General features: G+C 42.6%; 3 protein-coding genes across 4 annotated transcripts; 2 read left to right on the top strand and 1 right to left on the bottom strand.

Annotated features, from left to right (window-relative positions):
- The first annotated feature begins 318 nt into the window (after nucleotides 1-318).
- zgc:174917 (L-threonyl-[L-threonyl-carrier protein] 4-chlorinase) lies at nucleotides 319-2423 on the top strand. 2 transcript variants are annotated; one of them, XM_004073352.5, is made up of 7 exons: nucleotides 319-423; nucleotides 858-1042; nucleotides 1211-1466; nucleotides 1544-1635; nucleotides 1714-1853; nucleotides 1928-2032; nucleotides 2122-2423. In XM_004073352.5, the coding sequence occupies exons 2-7, from the start codon at nucleotides 913-915 to the stop codon at nucleotides 2206-2208; spliced, it is 810 nt and encodes a 269-aa protein (XP_004073400.1). In that variant the 5' UTR covers nucleotides 319-423; nucleotides 858-912; the 3' UTR covers nucleotides 2209-2423. The 2 variants fall into 2 exon arrangements, with proteins under 2 accessions (XP_004073400.1, XP_011478595.1); XM_011480293.4 differs by having other exon boundaries at nucleotides 346-423; nucleotides 877-1042.
- Nucleotides 2424-3878: 1455 nt separating this feature from the next.
- Nucleotides 3879-5352, bottom strand: LOC101169045 (glutamine amidotransferase-like class 1 domain-containing protein 3, mitochondrial). Its single transcript, XM_004073350.5, has 5 exons — nucleotides 5218-5352; nucleotides 4777-4888; nucleotides 4521-4692; nucleotides 4247-4448; nucleotides 3879-4168 (listed from the first exon to the last, which is right to left on the bottom strand). The coding sequence occupies exons 2-5, from the start codon at nucleotides 4882-4884 to the stop codon at nucleotides 3976-3978; spliced, it is 675 nt and encodes a 224-aa protein (XP_004073398.1). The 5' UTR covers nucleotides 4885-4888; nucleotides 5218-5352; the 3' UTR covers nucleotides 3879-3975.
- A 720-nt stretch (nucleotides 5353-6072) lies between these two features.
- Nucleotides 6073-10354, top strand: si:ch211-153b23.4 (uncharacterized). Its single transcript, XM_020706652.3, has 9 exons — nucleotides 6073-6166; nucleotides 6775-6888; nucleotides 6966-8636; nucleotides 8737-8836; nucleotides 8917-9065; nucleotides 9142-9254; nucleotides 9338-9427; nucleotides 9505-9627; nucleotides 9722-10354. The coding sequence occupies exons 1-9, from the start codon at nucleotides 6112-6114 to the stop codon at nucleotides 9929-9931; spliced, it is 2625 nt and encodes an 874-aa protein (XP_020562311.2). The 5' UTR covers nucleotides 6073-6111; the 3' UTR covers nucleotides 9932-10354.
- Nucleotides 10355-18354: the final 8000 nt, after the last annotated feature.

Below are 18354 nucleotides of genomic sequence, written 5' to 3'. Positions count from 1 at the left end.
AACATGATTTTCATTAGAGTGGGTCTTTAATTGTTTTATTAGTGAATGATGTCCAAAAAAAAATCCACTATGGTCAGAAATGAATAAATTTTATGGTTTTGGTTGTTTTTTGTTTTTTTTTAAAGGAGGTGCAGGAAGTTTTCCTTTGGAGGTGACACAAGTCTCGGCTATTTTGAGAATAAGAATAGGTTTCTTGTTACTAACAACCGGACACACCTGAATTTTTCACATAGACTGAGCAATGTTTGAAAGTCATGAACTTCCTGTAAACTATTTGTTATCATGTGTGAGCGTTTAACAACAATTTACGTTGGTGACATAGGAGTAGGAGTTTCCGTGGTGGGAGTATAAAATCGCTGACTTAGAACAGTAGGCTACAGTCCAGCTTTTGTGGAAAGGAGCAGAACACTCAACAACTAACAGGTATGGAGATAAAAACAAGTCATCTTAAGTGGAAAGTTTTACTTTTAACAGCATAGTTTTTGCTGTATGTCAATGCCATAAATATATAGATATGTGTAGTTGTATGTAAAGAAGAGGACAATTTTTAAGACAGTTTTGAATCTTTTCAGTCTAAAGATATGATGTTATTTGCTGGACTTGTTTTGGTTCTATGAGAAGTTTTGGTAAAATTCCTCTCAAAATATCATAACTTGTTTATAACATGAAATGATTAGTGGTTCCTGAGGTTACATTGGTGTCAAAGTACAAACTCAGCATTATTTTCAATCTGTAACAGAGGTTCGTTCTTCAAGATAGGTGGGGAGGAGTATTTTTTTCTTTTTTTACCAGTTAGAAAACAGTTTAATGAGGTGTTTATCCCTTAAACTATAATGAACTGTCCTTGCTGTCCTAAGCTTCATCTTCCCCCACCAGTAGTCGCTTTTGACATTGAAAATCTTGGGAGCAAAGATGACGACATCTGCAGCTGAAATAAAGAAGCTCTATGAGGAGCAGGGCTACCTCTCTGCAATTCCTGTGCTGAGTGAGACGGAGCTCAGGGAGGCCAGACAAGCCTTTTCCGAATTGGAGGAGAAACTTGGTGAGTATGATGTTGAGGATGTATGAAGAAGATGAAGAAAAAAAAAAATTCTGTCAATGTTTTTAAATTCTTTGGCTGGTTTACCCCATTGGTCCTTAAGCTCCTCACTCTTTTTTATTTATTTTTGTGCTATTGTTCTTGTTCAACATATGGTGTGTTTTTGTTTAGGTACCGAGTACACTCAGTACAGCCTCCACAATGTTCATCTTCAGTATCCATGGGTGATGAACTTGACCAAACACCCTCAGATTCTGAAAGTGGTCCAAGCTGTTCTGGGTGCTGACGTTATTCTGCTGGACTCCCGCTTTATCTGTAAATACCCAGCGCTAAAGGCAGAAACCATCCATGAAGGAAATCAAAGTAAACCTGATGGGAATGATGAAGGAGATGCACTTCCATATGTGGCATGGCACCAGGATATGAGGTTTATCTCACTTTTACTGTTCATTTTCATTGTGTATTGTTGTTTTTTGTGTCTAATTCTCAGGGTTGTGTTCTCAGGTATTGGGGGATTGATGGAGGGCCTGTTCTCTCAGTTTGGCTCGCTCTTGATGACTCTCTTAAAGAAAACGGCGCCCTTCAGGTCATTCCAGGTATTTTTTGTTCTTGGCTTTCCCTGGAAAAACACTGTTTTGGTATCTGTCTCATATTCTCAAATCAATGCCCTGCAGGCAGCCACTGTGCCGGTATGTTGCAGCATCGCCAAGCCGTACGCCCTGGAAATATGCTTTCCGTTAACCAGGAGATCCCTGAAGAGCTGGTGCAGGTGGAGGAAGCCGTGTTCTGCCCTCTAAAAGCAGGGCAGATGTCTGTGAGTTCATTCGACAGTGATTAAAACATAGTAAATGATTCCAGCTAAACAAATCCTGAACTCCACCTCAACAGATTCACGATGGACTTCTTGTCCATGCAAGTGATTCCAACATGTCTCAGAGGAGGCGCTGTGGCTTCGTGATCCGATACGTCCCCACCTGTGCATACCCCATACAGGTGAGAGCAAGAAATCCATCTGTGCTGAATGTAACTTCAAACCAGTGCACTAAATAATAAAACTCATTTTGTCTGTTTGTTACCGTTAGGATTCAGATCGCCCACGGAAATTTCACGCAACCATGCTGGCTTGTGGGATTGACGAGTTTCATAATTTCTCTGACAAAAGATCTTAGGATTTGAGGATGAACTAAGGCTCACTTTTAGCTCAATGTAGTGCGCTTTCATTGTTGTGTTCATGAAAATAATATAATACAAGATTTTTCAAACATATTTATCTCTGTTTAAATTACAAATATTATGACTGTTTGGACATTTGAGAAGTAAAAGAAAAATCTTCCCTTGTTTATTATGTGTAAAACATTAAATAAATCTGAAAATTTAAAAGAAATTGTGTTTTTCTCTTATGTTACAATGTGGACTGAAAATATTATTGGGAACTGCTGTAAAGTTAAAAATACTCTTTTAAGATTTGAGGTTTTATAGTAAAATTAACCCATAAGAACCCATGGTGACATCAGTGTAACAGAAAAATATCAGACATGGATTCTGTGGTCCACTTGGTTTGTGGTAAAATACACATATTTTCAAGAAAAAATTCTCGGTTATTATGGGTTAAATATCAGTTATTTAAATTTAATGATTAAAACTGTTAATAAAACACATTAGTCTTTGTGACACTATAAAATAAAGAGAAAAATTGTAAAAATGTTGTGTACTTTCAGCTGTTACACATCTAATATTAGTCATTTAAAAGTTATTTATGGTTTCTGTGTAATTTATCATACCCTCAGACTACCTTGGATTAGTTTTGTCCAATCTTTTATAAGACTGAAAACTACATTTTGCAGGTATTTTGATGTCAACCCTTTTTAAACCTTGTGCTATCTTGGATGATCCCACCCTTACATTGACGTGTTCTCCCTACCATGACAAAGGTGGATAAAGGTGGAAAGATTTCATGTAATCCATGGACGCCAGTGAAGATCACAAATCATTGAAGAAAATTATGTTCAGCGCACTGTCTAGTGTGTCTAGATGACCCCACTCCCAATGTTAAAGTGCCTTGGATAGCACAAGGGTTAATAGGAATTTACACTTACACATATTTTGGGATCTATGTATAATTATATGCTCCCATTTTGCAGTGGCTGTGGTGCAAAGTTTAGGTTACTGGGGGTGTTTAGGATGTGGTTACGTCTGATAGTGTGGCTTTTCAGAAAGTCTAATCTCTGACAGAATTTATGGTGAAAGTCTTTTTTCCCCTCAAAATGTATATAATAAGTTGTAAAGTTTATTCACATTTATTTTCAGGATTCTAAGTCAGTGTCATCTACTTGTCTTAATAAAAAGGTTTTGAAAGAGATCCTGTAAAGTTGTAATGAACTTTAATTTTTGCCTTACAAAAATAATCTAAATTTCACATGTATTTTTCATTAGTTAAAGTTATTTAAGGTTAAATCAGCATCAAATTTAAACTAACTCTTAATTTACAGGTATTTTTTTTTAAAAGTTAAGAGTCTTTGACATTTACAGAAGAGGGCTAAAACATAATGTTATAAAAATGATGAAATGCATATGATAGTTAAAAAGTAGCTCAGGAAACTGAATAGCATGGACGACATTAGAAATTGATTTAAAGAAAACACTTTTCCACAACATAACTTCCATTTTTAGTCGTACATTTTTGTTACATTATAATTTAGTCTATTTACTGTTAAAACTTTAAGACTTTTTTCCACATAACAACAATCCAGAATTGTGTTTAGTAGTATTCATTACATTTTTTGTGTTATCTTGAAATATTTAAGTATGTGTGCACAAAAGAAAAATAACTGTTATGGTGTAATTTAAAAAAAAAAAGTTTTTATTGAAAACTTTTAAAAGGACATCAAGCAATTGTCAGCAGATCCATCAAACACAACATAACAAATAAACTGGTGCTAAGCCAACTTCAGAGTTTCTTTCACCATGACACCGATTCCATCAAACACTTTGTGTATGGGAGCGTTGCACATGAAGGCAGAAGTGGTGACCAGCTTATTTTTGAGATCAACGTGAGCTTCTTCCACGTCTTTGTTCACATGTTTGCAGCCCAGCTCCTTCATGACACCTGCTGTCCCTGCATACGGCCACCTGAGGATGGGAAATAATTTGATAAATACTGTTTTTTGTTAGCGTTTAGAGTGTGTGTGACTATGGGTGTGCACATACTTTTCACACTCCTTGTCCTGGCCCACAGTGAGCTCACAGCCTGGGATGATCTTTGCCGCCAGGACGGGGGAAATGCAGCACAGTGCCAGAGGTTTTTTAGCCTTATGGAAAGCTGTGATGATCTTCTCTACTTGTGGCAGGACTGTGCAGTCCTTATTCTTTACTGCCCAGTCACTCAGGTTCTTGGCCACTCCAAACCCCCCTGTTGGAGCACAAAGACTTGTTGTAAAACAGAAGTTGTTGTATGTTACTTTTGTGGAGGAGGCAGCCTTACCTGGGATGATGCAGGCATCAAACTCAGAGACATTTAACTTGGCCAGGTCGGTTATGTCGCCCCTGGCAATTCGGGCGCTTTCCTGCAGGATGTTTCTTTTCTCTTCTGTAGGCTTCCCCTCACAGTGATTCACGACGTGCATCTGATCTGCATTTGGAGCGAACATCTGAACCTGATAAAAAAAAAAGCAGGCAAACATTTGTCAACTCACCTGAGAAGGCTTTCAACTTGGTGAGTAACCTTTAATTCTCCCTACTTTTGCTCCGGCACGACTCAGGTGGACGAGGACAGCTGAAGCCTCGTGCACCTCTGTGCCGTCGTAGACTCCACAGCCGGACAAAATGACAGCAACACGCTTTGCCATGATTCTTATGAAACAAAAACAAATTAAATGTACAAAGGAAAAAACCTCCCAGACTACCCTAAGTTTCAGATCAACAGGTGTGAGGAGCTGTTCCTGTTCACATCAAATATTAAAGAAGCTAGGTGAGAAATGAGTCTCAGGGGAGCTGCTGCCTAGTAACACTGTTGACACTATGGGATATAGAGCCAACAGAGAGACAATACCTCCTTTGTGACAGACTCAGCTGAAAAAAGTATATACAGCACTGTGGATGCCAATCAAGGGCAGGTTTTACCTGTTTCTCCCCAAGAAGTAAAATGTATAAACTTGGAAACAAAATAACAGATCTCTCACCTTCAACAAGTAGACGATTTGCAGAGTGAAACAGCTGAGCTCCTCTGGTGCTGTGGAATCAGGCTGCACGCTTTTATAGTGGAGCTGTCTCCTCCCAGACCGACCATGACATCATGGACTGGACTGCTGCCAGGAGCTGAATCACTCTTATCACAGTGATTTAACAAAAAAAAAGTCATTTTGTAAATAATTCTGTGAGGAAATGAGAGAAACTCTTTAAAAACTTAGAACAACTTCTCTCTGAATTATCCACCCGTACAGATGTATTTGCTGTTCTGCTATACCTAAACTATAATACAACTTTTTGTAAAAATGTATGTTTCATATTTGACATATTTGAAAATTTTCTTTTAATTTTTTTAATGTCAACCTTTTTCAGCTCATTAAAATGCTTCGCTTTTAGTATTATGCTTAAAAAATGTGATCCAGATTTTTTTAGAGACTATTTTAAAAAAATATACGCATTATGCAAGCATACTCTTAAATGCAAAGGTAAATAATTAACTTTTAGCTGAGAGGCCATTATTATTATTGTTATTATTGTTGTTATTATTATTATTATTATTGGAGAAAATGAAAGAATAAGTTACGACGGGGGAAATGCAGCTGCTCTCTTACCTTGAAACAGCATGACATATTTTGTAGATGTTATTTATCATGTAATTAAAAATAAGTTTGTGATTTTCTTTTAGGGTATCATTTCCTAAACTCTGATGACTCTCCACCTGCTTTCAATCAGATAGAGTTCCCATTGTGTGGCGGCTGCAGACAGGTGACCGGCTGAAATTTCCCACCGCCTGCGTCTCTGCCCGTGTTTCTCCTGCGTGCTGACGTCACACGCGGCTCGGTATAAAGCCGCAGTTCACGTCTTTAGGGGGAGTTGAGCTCGATGCCATGGCAGAGCGCAGGTCCATGCACGTGTCCGGCGGGATCCTGGGTATTTTTGGCGGTGAGCCTCAATTCATCACTATTTATGTATTTGTTACTAATAAATGTACTTATTTGTACTCTTCTTACTATATTTATTATTCACTTTTGCCCCCAGATTTTTTTTATTTACTATGAATTATATGTTGTGTGTTTTTTGTTATGTTAGAATGGGGAAAAATAAACACAAATATAAAAATAAAAAAATAAACTTTTGTATGTGTCACTTTATACGTTAAATGTTGATTTCATTGCTTTTGGGGAATGGCAGTTGTTGGCTTTTGGAAATAATCAGCTTATTTTTTTCTTGTTTATTTTCTGAAGGTTTTATGTAAACTGAGAAACAATAAAATATTTCTAAAACTATTAATAGAAAAAGTTACTTAAAATATGAGTGAAGTGTGAGCCTCTATAAACTCACATGTTTACGAGAAAAAAAAATTAAAGGATTTTTAAGCTTCTTATTTCTTCATAAGTGAAAGAAAATTCTTTATATGTTTCATGCCGCCTAAAATGTTATATATATATATATATATATATATATATTTTTTTTTTTTTTTTGTAAAGTTTTCAGCAACATTTCAAAATTAAAATAAGTGGATATTGATGGTGACTTTGGTTTGAATGCAGGCTGTCTATTGCTTTTGGTGAACAACTATGCCAGTGATCCTAGAAGGGACTTCATTCCCCTCACAGCTTTGGGGATCTTGCTTCTCATCATTGCAGCTCTTATAGCGTATGCAGGTGAGTATTTAGTTTTTAGTGTTGCTTGTGGTTGTATAGGGATTCTAAATTAATCCTGAACCTGTCATCTCGTCCAGGTGTCCTGCACAGTCTGACTCACGCCCAGCTGTTTTCCACTCTGTGCCTGACTGTCTCCGCCCTGTGGTGTGGCTCAGGTCTGGTGTACATCCTGGTCGGGCAGAATGTGCTGAGACCAGAAGACCTCAGATCCTCTTTAGTCCCTGGCCTGGCTGCATTTACATTCGCACTTTTCATTATTAGCGGTGTTGCTCTTTTTGTGAAGAAAACAGTTTTATTTCTGATAGGGACTGGCATTTCTTTGGCATGTGCACATCAAATCGCTGGTTTGACAGCTGCAAACTTTGGTCATTCAGCCACGGCTGCCTGCCATCTCCTTGTGTGTTTAGTTTGTGCCTATTACGGTTTGGGCCATGTGCTGTCGAGGCTCACTCAAGGTAAAGTAGAAGCTCCAAAAGCAGACCTGAAGCAAACAGCTGGACTCAAAACTGAACAACCCCAGGGGTGCACAGTTGCACTCAGTGTCGGTCTTGTGATGAACTTGTTGTCCGCTGCTGTGTTAGTCTGTCCCTTGTTAGGTGTGGTTCCCTCTCTCTATGTGGGCCATGTTCCCTGGCTGTGGACAGCTGGAGTCTTCCAGTTTGGCATGTGCATCCTCTTTTACCGAGCTATGGATACACTAGCCGCCACTTTTTATGGATTTACGGCGCTCCTGAAATTTGCAGAAGGCTACAGTGCTCTCCTGTCATCTATTCAGCCTTTCTCTCCTGTTCCTTTTCCTGTTGTCTTTTCAGTTCTTTTTTTCATCCTGGCACTGTTCAGTTGTCAAAAAAACATAGTAGAAGGGCTCTACCAGTTATTTTTTGTTGCCTATTGCATTTCTATTGCAGCTCAGCCTCAAGGTTTTTTCCATGGAGGCCTTCAAGGAGTGCAGGGGGCCATATTTGTAGTTTCAGCTTGCATGCTTTTAATCACCACATTCAACATGGTCTCCAGCTCGACCATTCCCACAGGGCAAAACGTTTTCAAAGCTATAGTAAACAGGATTCAGAGCCTTACTCTCCGAGCTCAGGATAAAGAGCTGCACACACCTCATCTGGGTTACTCTAAGTATGCAGATGCAGAGGTGTTGGGTCACGCCTGCAGCGTTTTGGCTGCTTTTGCCATGACAGCCACCATTGGGAACAGAGATCCTCTGTCTGTGTTGATTCTGCCCTGGGTGGTGATGGCGGGTGGGGCTCTTCAGCTGCTGTGTGGTTCGGTAGCATTCGCTCGAGGTAAAACCTTCGAGAGCACCGTATTCATTCTCTACGGGATGATGTGGACGGTATGGGGCTTGACGCGCTATGGAGGTTTATACGGTGAAACTAGAGGCTTCCACGTGGCTGTAGGTATCATAAGCTTCATGTTGTTTAATGGCTTAGTTACGGTTGCTGCACTCTTTCTAAATGTCACCTGGTTCCTTTACGCCCTCTCCTTTGAGCTCATCCTCATCAGCTTCCTCTTGGATGCAGTCAACGCCCTACCTTACGGATACGACATTGGAGTCACAATTATCTTTGGCCTCGTCAGTTTTTACTGTTTCTTGGCGCACATTTTCAACAGTACCTTCCAGTCTCCCCAAATCCCTTTAGGCAGAGCTTTAGTCAAACTGGGTGGTGTAGGAGGAGGGGCAGATGTTTGTCCACATCTTCCAGCCAGAAAAGCCACATCTGTCCATCAGATAGCAGGTCAGAAATTAAGGATTATTATCCAGATTGTTAAAAAAGTACACTTATGTGTTGCTAATTGGTGAAATTTTCATTTTTCTCTTTTACTTCTCTCGTACAGAAATCATGAAAAATGGCGGCATATGTGGAATGCCAACCGACACTGTCTATGTGCTGGTAGCAGCCTGCAACAGGCCAGACGCTGTGGTCAAAGCATACCAGTAAATATTCCGTCTACAAATGTCTACCAAGCTGTGTTCTTATTGTCTTTTTCATTCACTTTTCTAATGTCACCCTCCAGGGTGAAAAAGCAGGCTGAGGACCGACCCATGTCCATGTGGATCTCTTCCATCAAGCAGCTGGAGCCTGCAAGACACGTGCTGAGCCCTCTGCTACTCGACTTCATGGAGGCTGCATGGCCATCCTCTATTAGCATGGTCATTCCCAGAGGTATTTATTCAAAGGCAAAGACTATGTATTTTTTTGGGTCTTCACTTGTATATAAACTTCACAATGTCCTTTTCAGGCCCCTGGTTGGGCATACTTGGTTTGGAAGATGCTGCTAAACACATCGGAACCCCACAAAGCATCGCCATCAGAAACCCAGACTGTTCAGTGGCCACTCATCTCATAAATTTGGTAGATCTAGATACATAAATATTGACCATTATGCATGGTGGAATTAGCAGTCAGCAGATTTGTCAGGGTATGCTCTTCTTCAGGTGGGCCCGATAGCTGTGACCTCAGCCAACCCAACAGGCGAGGCGGACACAACTCATCATAACCAAGTTTATGCCAAACTGGGAGACAAAGTAAAGACACACATTTACTCAAACAGGAACAAACTGTGTTTTGCCCATATTTGTAGATGGTTTATTGTTTTTCGTAGGTGGACGGGGTGCTGTGTGATGGACCGTCCCCTGAGAACATTGCATCTACTGTGGTTGACTGCACCAAGATTGAAACTGGACACATTGGTTTCTTTAGAGTAGGACTAATTCCCAAATCCAAGGTAATGTGGCCTCTACTTACTGTATTTCTTTTCAGCGATAACCACTGTAAACTGAACGTGCTTTCTTACATAACTTGCCTTTTTTTTTACTTAGGTTCTTCAGATTTTTGAGGAGGTACAGAACCGCCACAGACAAGGACAGGCGAATCCTGCTTTCGAGTACGACACAGTTACACCAGGGACCGAAACTGTGCCGAGTCAAGAAGAGGAGGTCACAACAGAGTCTGGAAGAGGAACTGGAAGCTCAACACCTTCCACCATATCTTCTCTAGAAAGTTCAGTTAACACAAATGAGCCTTTGTAGCCCTGTTTCTGTTTAAAAATCCTGCTAGTAAACTAAAATAAATGGTTTATAACATGAAGGACATACACAGTTTCTATATGAATAAAATGCACACATTAGGAAGGAGCCTTTTATACTAAATGTCATTTTTACTTGTATTGCGTGTCTTTTATCTGATTGTAACTGCTTGGATATTATTTGTATGAAAGTGTTTTAAATTTTTGAATTGTTTTTTTAAACATATTTTTGTTCACTTTGTTGCTTCAATATATGACCACATTTGTAGATTTCTCATTATTGAACTTACTGATTCTTGTGTTTTCTAATGAGTTTTATAAATGTAATATAAACCATGCTCATGTTGTCTATAATGTTTGAGTTTCAAATTAAATAATAATATTAAAATTAATCAAAAATATTAAAACAAATCAAGTTCAAGCAACATCATTCAGCTTCACTTTTTTTTCTTTCTATGTTCCTCCATTGCAGCTCGCAAATGTCCCTGGATTCAAGTGTGTGCAGTTTCCCCAACAGACACCTTTCTCATTGTTTTTTTTTCTGACTAATTTCAGGCTTTGAAGGCCTAAATGAGTGTCTCTGAAGGCTCAAGCTTAAGGTGCAGGGATTGGAAAAGGCTCCTGCTGTTGCTGGTCCAATTCCACAGAAATCTTGAAATAACCTCAAGCATTTTTCCTGCACCACAAGCAGAATACATCATTTTTGTTAGTTTTTACTCCATAAAAAATAAAGTGTTTCTTGAATAATGGCTATTCCGTTACAGAGGATATGACTTTAAAAAGTGACTTTTTTTCCAGTAAGACTTGATTTCCTGCAATACTGCAGCCTTTCATTGCATTTTTTTTTTAATTTGTTAAAATACTCAAAGGATTTTTTAACTTTGGTTTATCCTGCATGGTGTCAGTAATCTGATCCCAAAGAGAACTGTAATAAAATAACCAGAAGAGTCAGCATGCTCCATGAAAATGTATTTTTTTTACGGAACAAAAATAATTAAAAAAAAACATGGAAACATAAAAAAAAAACATAAAGTAAATTTTGAAAAGCAGCACTCAATTCCATGTCTTGGTTGGGAAAGACTGCATAATCTTTCAAACTTCTGCCATAAACAATAGTTTACTAGAAAATAATTTGAGGCCCAAACGAGGCCTTTGCAGCCTGGGGTCAACTAAACCAAGCAGATAGAGACTTTTCTTTTCAGCCCAAAATTGGTCTTTTCATTTAAGCACTATCCCTTGTGCTATCCTAGGCACTTTAACGTTGGGAGTTGGGTCATCTAGAACCACTAGACAGTGCGCTGAACATTTTTTCTTCGATGATTTGTGATCTTCACTGGTGTCCATGGATTACATGAAATCTTTCTGCCTTCATCCACCTTTGTCATGGTAGGGAGAACACGTCAATGTAAGGGTGGGGTCATCTAAGATAGCACAAGGGCTATTGAAGAAATCACAGACACAGTGAAAAAGAATACATTTGACAAAAGAAGTTTACAGGATATTTAGACCAATTTGATGTGTTTTTCTGGAGTAACTGAATAAATGAGGGTCATTTCTTACTGTGGGGGGAAGGCAGGGTACAGACTCGCCATTCTGTCGCAGGGTTTATTGTCAACAAATAAATTAATTGTTTTGGGATCACTTTTTTTTTGGACTTGGTTGATTTTTTCTACACAGAAAAAGTAGAGATTAAATTCTAAATAAATGGTATGTTTTGAAATATAATAGTAGACCAGGCACACTCCTGGTGTTGAGTGTGCCTTTTCCTTAAAATGTCAAAGAATCTTGTTCATTCCTGTGGAGCACTGCCCAGATGATATCCAGAGACTGACAGGAAAGATGGTGATTAATTTAGAGTTCAATGTGACTCACATTAAAGAGGCCACCGTCTGTAAAAGTGTTACCAGAAGGAGGAAAAAAAAGAATCTTATAAGATCAACACTTGAAACAACATCTTATCTCTGGACCAGTTCTGTGAGCAGACACATCAGTTTCCTGGTTGGTGATAGGAGAGTTAATGTCTTTTTTTGCACTTCCTTTCTGTCATCCAACAGGTCATTTCAGAAATGACCAGGAACCAGGTCGAGGAAGTAGGCATACTTCAGGTTAATGTCTGTCTTTGTGTTGCGTAAACATTCGTCTCGTGGGAGTCATAGTGTAAACACTTCTGGACTTTAGTCTCCAAGGCGCTGCCGCTGACTGTGGTGACTGACGGCCTGCGCAGGAAAAGGATAAAAATGCCTCACCGTGGTTCCTTCAGATTAAAGCGATGAGCACATAACCACATGTGTCTTTTTCTATTTATGGTTTTCTAAAAGTTTCTCTTTTCCAGGAATTACAAGTGAAAATTGGAATTAGTTTATTTCAAGTAAACATAAGAAAAATAAACTAAATAAGGAAAGCTAAAGAAATCTATACATAGATATATCAAACTAAGGGCAATTATGAACTGACTGGAAAACACAAATATATATCCATACACACATGCATACACTCACTGGCCACCTAAATAGGGACACCTGTCCAACTGCACGTTAACCCACATTTCTAATCAGTCAATCACATGGCAGCAACTAAATGCATTTAGGCATGTAGACATGGTCAAGACGATCTGGGTCAGCTCAAACCGAGCATCAGAATGGGGAAAAAATGTGACTGAAGTGACTTTGAACACGGCATGATTGGGCCCCTTAGTACCAATTCAGCATGGTTCCAACACCACAGCCCACCTGAGTATTGTTGCTGACCATGTCCATCCCTTTCTGACCACAGTGTAACATCTTCTGAGGGGTACTTCCAGCAGGATAAGTCGCTTTGTCATAAAGATGGAATCGTCTCTGACTGGTTTCTTGAACATTACAATGAGTTCACTGGACTCAAATGTTCTCCAGAGTCACCAGATCTCAACCCAAATAGATCACCTTTGGGATGTGGTGGCACGGGAGATTGGAATCATAGATGTGCAGCCAACAAATCTGCAGCAACTATGTGATGCTGTCATGTCAATATGGTCCAAACTCTCTGAGGAATGTTTCCAGTGCCTTGTTGAATCTATGCCACAAAAGATCAAGGTAGTTCTGAAGGAAAAAGAGTCCAACCTGGTAATAGGTTAAATGGGCGGTAGTGGTTCAGGCGGTTGAGCAGGTCCTCCAATGATCGAAGGGTCGGCGGTTCGATCCTCGCTGTTCCCCCAGCCAACTGTCATGGTGTCCTTGGGCAAGAAATGTCACCCTCCTTGCCTCCAGTGTGGCTCCACTCGCGTGTGAATGATGAATGATCCCGGTGATGGTCAGAGGGGCTGTAGGCGCGTACTGCAAGCCACGCTTCTGTCAGTCTGCCCCAGGGCAGCTGTGGCTACATCAGTAGCTTACCATCACCAAGTATGAATGAGGAGTGAGTGAATAATGGACAAATTGTAATCGCTTTGAGCATCTGGAAAAGCGCAGTGGACCTGATAAAGGTGGACCTAACAAAGTGACTGGTGAGTGCATTCATACTATTACACATACACACCTAAAAATCCATGTAAAAGGATAAAAAACAATATATTTTAATGTTAGTTTGCTTGGTATAGGTGAGAGATATAAACTTTGAGGTCAAACATGTCGTGTCAAACAGTTTTCAGTATTTCTCTCTTTTATTCCTGAGTTACCTATGAATACCTGATGTCCTTGTATTACTGTAAACATTAATAGAATAACAACAAAAGGGAAAATCCAAAAGGATCTACTAGGTAATGAGATGAGTTATTGGTTGCAAAGACAAGTATGGGAAATCTAATCCTTTCAGGAACCAATAATAAATGAATTACTTATTGTCAATGTAGGCAATCTTGTGCATTACTCAACAGATCCACATATCTAAAGCATGCAGTCAATCTTTCATATTTGTTTGTTAACAAGGTTTTTATGCCACATTTGATAAAAAGAAATTATCATATTTTTTCACTTTCAGTCTTTTTCAAAGGTATTTAGAGAAAACAACACACAAATTCTCCAAAATGTGATAACTATTTCTATAAATAACACAATGCATTCCAAATAGAACCAACAATGGGATGGGTAATAATACTGTCATTGGATGAGGTGCCAGGTCCTTTTTAGCACATTTTTTGTGCTGAAATTCGTCCACGTCATATCATTGTCACAGCTCAGAAATTCCACAGATTTATCTGGAAAGACAACTAACCAGAACAGAGAAAAGCTGGGGTTGCATAAGCTTGTTAAACAGCTCACGTACTCACTCTGGAACTTCTAATAGTTTCCATTAACGTAAGAGATACTGAAGGTAATCCGCAAGTAAACAATGGCAAAACAGAAACAGATAAAGGCTGAAAGTTAAAGGAAAAAAGACAGGTGTGTCTAAAGCCTTAAACCAAAAAAAAGACTATTAAATTAAGTTTGGCTTAAATTTAATTGTTAGTGTAGAAATTAATAATCCAATCTTCCTGCTTCAAAATGATATTTAATGAAATAAACTTGAAAAAATAAATAAAAACAAAACTGAATAAATCTATGTCTGTTAAGTGTGTTTTACTAATGGTTTTATTTTGAAACCTTTTTTCCTTTGAAAGCCCCACAAACCTAAACAAATGTCAAAACTTTATCCATCCATCCATCCATCTTCCTCCGCTTATCCGGGACCGGGTCGCGGGGGCAGCAGACTGAGCAGAGATGCCCAGACTTCCCTCACCCCAGCCACTTCCTCCAGCTCCTCTGGGGGGACCCCGAGACGTTCCCAGGCCAGCCGAGAGACGTAGTCTCTCCAGCGTGTCCTGGGTCTTCCCCGGGGCCTCCGCCCAGTGGGACATGCCCGGAACACCTCTCCAGGGAGGCGTCCAGGAGGCATCCGAACTAGATGCCCGAGCCACCTCAACTGGCTCCTTTCGATGTGGAGGAGAAGCGGTTCTACTCCGAGCTCTCCGCGGGTGACCGAGCTTCTCACCCTATCTCTAAGGGAGCGCCCAGCCACCCTGCGGAGGAAGCTCATTTCAGCCGCTTGTATTCGGGACCTCGTTCTTTCGGTCATGACCCATAGCTCATGACCATAGGTGAGTACTGGAACGTAGATCGACCGGTAAATTGAGAGCTTTGCTTTTCGGCTCAGCTCTCTCTTCACCACGACGGACCGATAGAGCGACCGCATAACTACGGACGCTGCTCCGATCCGCCTGTCAATCTCACGCTCCGATTTTCCCTCACTCGTGAACAAGACCCCAAGATATTTAAACTCCTCCACCTGGGGCAAGGACACTCCACCGACCGAGAGATGGCAAACTACCTTTCTCCGGTCAAGGACCATGGCCTCAGATTTAGCGGTGCTGACCCTCATCCCAGCCGCTTCACACTCGGCCGCAAACCGCCCCAATGCACGCTGGAGGTCCCGGTTCGATGAAGCCAACAGGACAACATCATCTGCAAAAAGCAGAGAGGAAATCCTGTGGTCCCCAAACCAGATCCCTTCCGGCCCCTGGCTGTGCCTAGAAATTCTGTCCATAAAAACTATGAACAGAACCGGTGATAGAGGGCAGCCCTGCCGGAGTCCAACGTGGACCGGGAACAGGTCTGACTTACTGCCGGCTATGCGGACCAAGCTCCTACTCCGGTCATACAGAGACCGGACAGCCCTCAGTAAGGCTCCCCGGACCCCATACTCCCAGAGCACCCCCCACAGGATGCCACGGGGGACGCGGTCGAACGCCTTCTCCAAATCCACAAAAAACATATGGACTGGATGGGCGAACTCCCACAAACCCTCCAGCACCCTAGATAGGGTGTAGAGCTGGTCCACTGTTCCACGACCAGGACGGAAACCGCACTGTTGTTCCTGAATCCGAGGTTCGACTATCGGACGGACTCTCCTCTCCAGTACCCTGGCATAGACTTTCCCAGGGAGGCTGAGGAGTGTAATTCCCCTATGGTTGGAACACACCCTCCGGTCCCCCTTCTTAAAGAGGGGAACCACCACCCCTGTCTGCCAGTCCAGTGGTACGGTTCCCGACCGCCACGCGATGCTGCAGAGACGTGTCAGCCAAGACACTCCCACAGCATCCAGAGACTTGAGGTGCTCAGGGCGGACTTCATCCACCCCCGGGGCCTTGCCACCGAGGAGCTCGTTGACTACCTCAGTGACTTCAGCCCGGGTAATGGACAGCCCCACCCCAAAATCCTCACTCTCCACTTCTTCAAAAGAAGGCGTGTCAGTGGGATTGAGGAGATCCTCGAAGTACTCCTTCCACCGCCCGACAATGTCCCCAGTCGAAGTCAACAACTCCCCACCTGCACTGAAAACGGTGCCTGTGGAGAACTGCTTTCCCCTCCTGAGTCGTCGGATGGTTTGCCAGAATTTCTTCGAGGCCAACCGATAGTCCTTCTCCATGGCCTCACCGAACTCCTCCCAGGACCGAGTTTTCGCCTCCGCAACAGTCCGGGCCGCAGCTCGCTTAGACTGCCGGTACCTGTCAGCTGCCTCTGGAGTCCCGCAGGCCAGCCAGGCCTGGTAGGACTCCTTCTTCAGCTTGACGGCATCCCTTACTTCCGGTGTCCACCACCGGGTTCTGGGGTTACCGCCGCGACAGGCACCAGAGACCTTGCGACCACAGCTCCGAGCAGCAGCAGAGACAATGGAGGTGGAAAACATGGTCCACTCGGACTCAATGTCCCCAACCTCCCCCGGTACCTGTTTGAAGTTCTCCCGGATGTGGGAGTTAAAGACTTCCCTGACGGAGGGCTCAGCCAGACGTTCCCAGCAGACCCTCACAGTACGTTTGGGTCTTCCAAGTCTTTCCGGCCTCCTTCCCCGCCAGCGAATCCAACTCACCACCAGGTAGTGATCGGTGGACAGCTCCGCCCCTCTCTTCACCCGAGTGTCCAAGACACAGGGCCGAAGGTCACCTGAAACAACTACAAAGTCGATCATTGACCTCCTGCCTAGGGCGTCCTGATGCCAGGTGTACTGATGGACACCCTTGTGCTCGAACATGGTGTTCGTTATGGACAAACTATGACGAGCACAGAAGTCCAATAACAAAACACCACTCGGGCTCAGATCAGGGGGGGCGTTCCTACCAATCACACCCCTCCAGGTGCCACTGTCATTGCCCACGTGGGCATTGAAGTCCCCCAGGAAGACAATGGAGTCCCCCGTTGGGGCACTTTCCAGTACCCCTTCGAGAGACACCAAGAAGGCCTGGTACTCCGAACTGCTGTTCGGCCCGTAAGCCGAAACCACAGTTAGAGACCTGTCCCCCACCCGGAGGCGGAGGGACATGACCCTCTCGTCCACCGGGGTGAACTCCAACACTTGGCGGCTGAGTTGGGGGCTCACGAGTAAGCCTACGCCAGCCCGCCGCCTCTCACCTTGGGCAACTCCAGAGTGGTAGAGAGTCCAACCCCTCTCTAAGGACTGAGTTTCAGAGCCCAGGCTATGTGTGGAGGTGAGCCCGACTATATCTAGACGGTATCTCTCAACCTCTCGCACCAGCTCAGGCTCCTTCCCTCCCAGAGAGGTGACATTCCATGTCCCAAAAGCCAGGTTCCATGATTGGGGTTTGGGCCGCCGAGGCACCCGCCCTCGACTGCCACCCAAACCACATTGCACCGACCCCTTTTGAGGTCTCCTACGGGTGGTGGGCCCATGGGAGAGTGGTCCCACGTCGCTCCTTCGGGCTGTGCCCGACCGGGACCCGTGGGAAGAGCCCCGGCCACCAGGCGCTCGCCTCCGAGCCCCGACCCTGGGCCTGGCTCCAGAGTGGGGCCCCGGTGACGCCAATCCGGGCGACGTAATCGGGTCCTCGTTGTTTCTTTTCATCAGGGGTTTCTGAACCGCTCTTTGTCTGGCTCGTCACCCAGGACCTGTCTGCCATGGGAGACCCTACCAGGGGCTTAAGCCCCAGACAGCTTAGCTCCTGGGATCACCCGAGCTCTCAAACTCCCCCACCACGTTAAGGTGGCGGTTCACGGGGAAGCAAAACTTTAGTACTTTTTAATTACACATAATGATTTGATGGATAAAATTAGGATTTGAGATCAAATAATTTGCAGTTGCACATTTTATTAGGGCTTTCTGAACAATACTTTGACCTGTAGACCACATCAGAGTTGTGAACTCGTCCACTATCCATATCTAAAGAATGAAATCCAAATTATTCCTCAGATATGGATAGTGGACATTCTCCTTAAATGACCAAAAGGAGAGCCCAGAAATGGCATCACTGTCAGGAAATATGATTTAGTCAGGAGTTCTACAGTAGAACTGGACTCAACAGGTAATGTAATTTTTTTAGAATACAGTGATCCCTTGCTATAACGCGGTTTACTTTTCACGGTTTCGCTACTTCACGGATTTGCATCGTGCATTGTGTTCTGCATTCTGATTGGCTAAAAAGTCACTCCACTTCTTCTCTACCTGTGCGTGAATAACGTTGCA

The sequence above is a fragment of the Oryzias latipes genome, chromosome 10 (genome assembly GCF_053564925.1).
Source record: "Oryzias latipes strain Hd-rR chromosome 10, Olatipes_Hd-rR_3.1".
In the NCBI taxonomy this organism is placed as follows: Eukaryota; Metazoa; Chordata; class Actinopteri; order Beloniformes; family Adrianichthyidae; genus Oryzias; species Oryzias latipes.
Note: the sequence above shows the minus strand (reverse complement) of the source record. Positions and strands in the feature narration are given on the sequence as shown.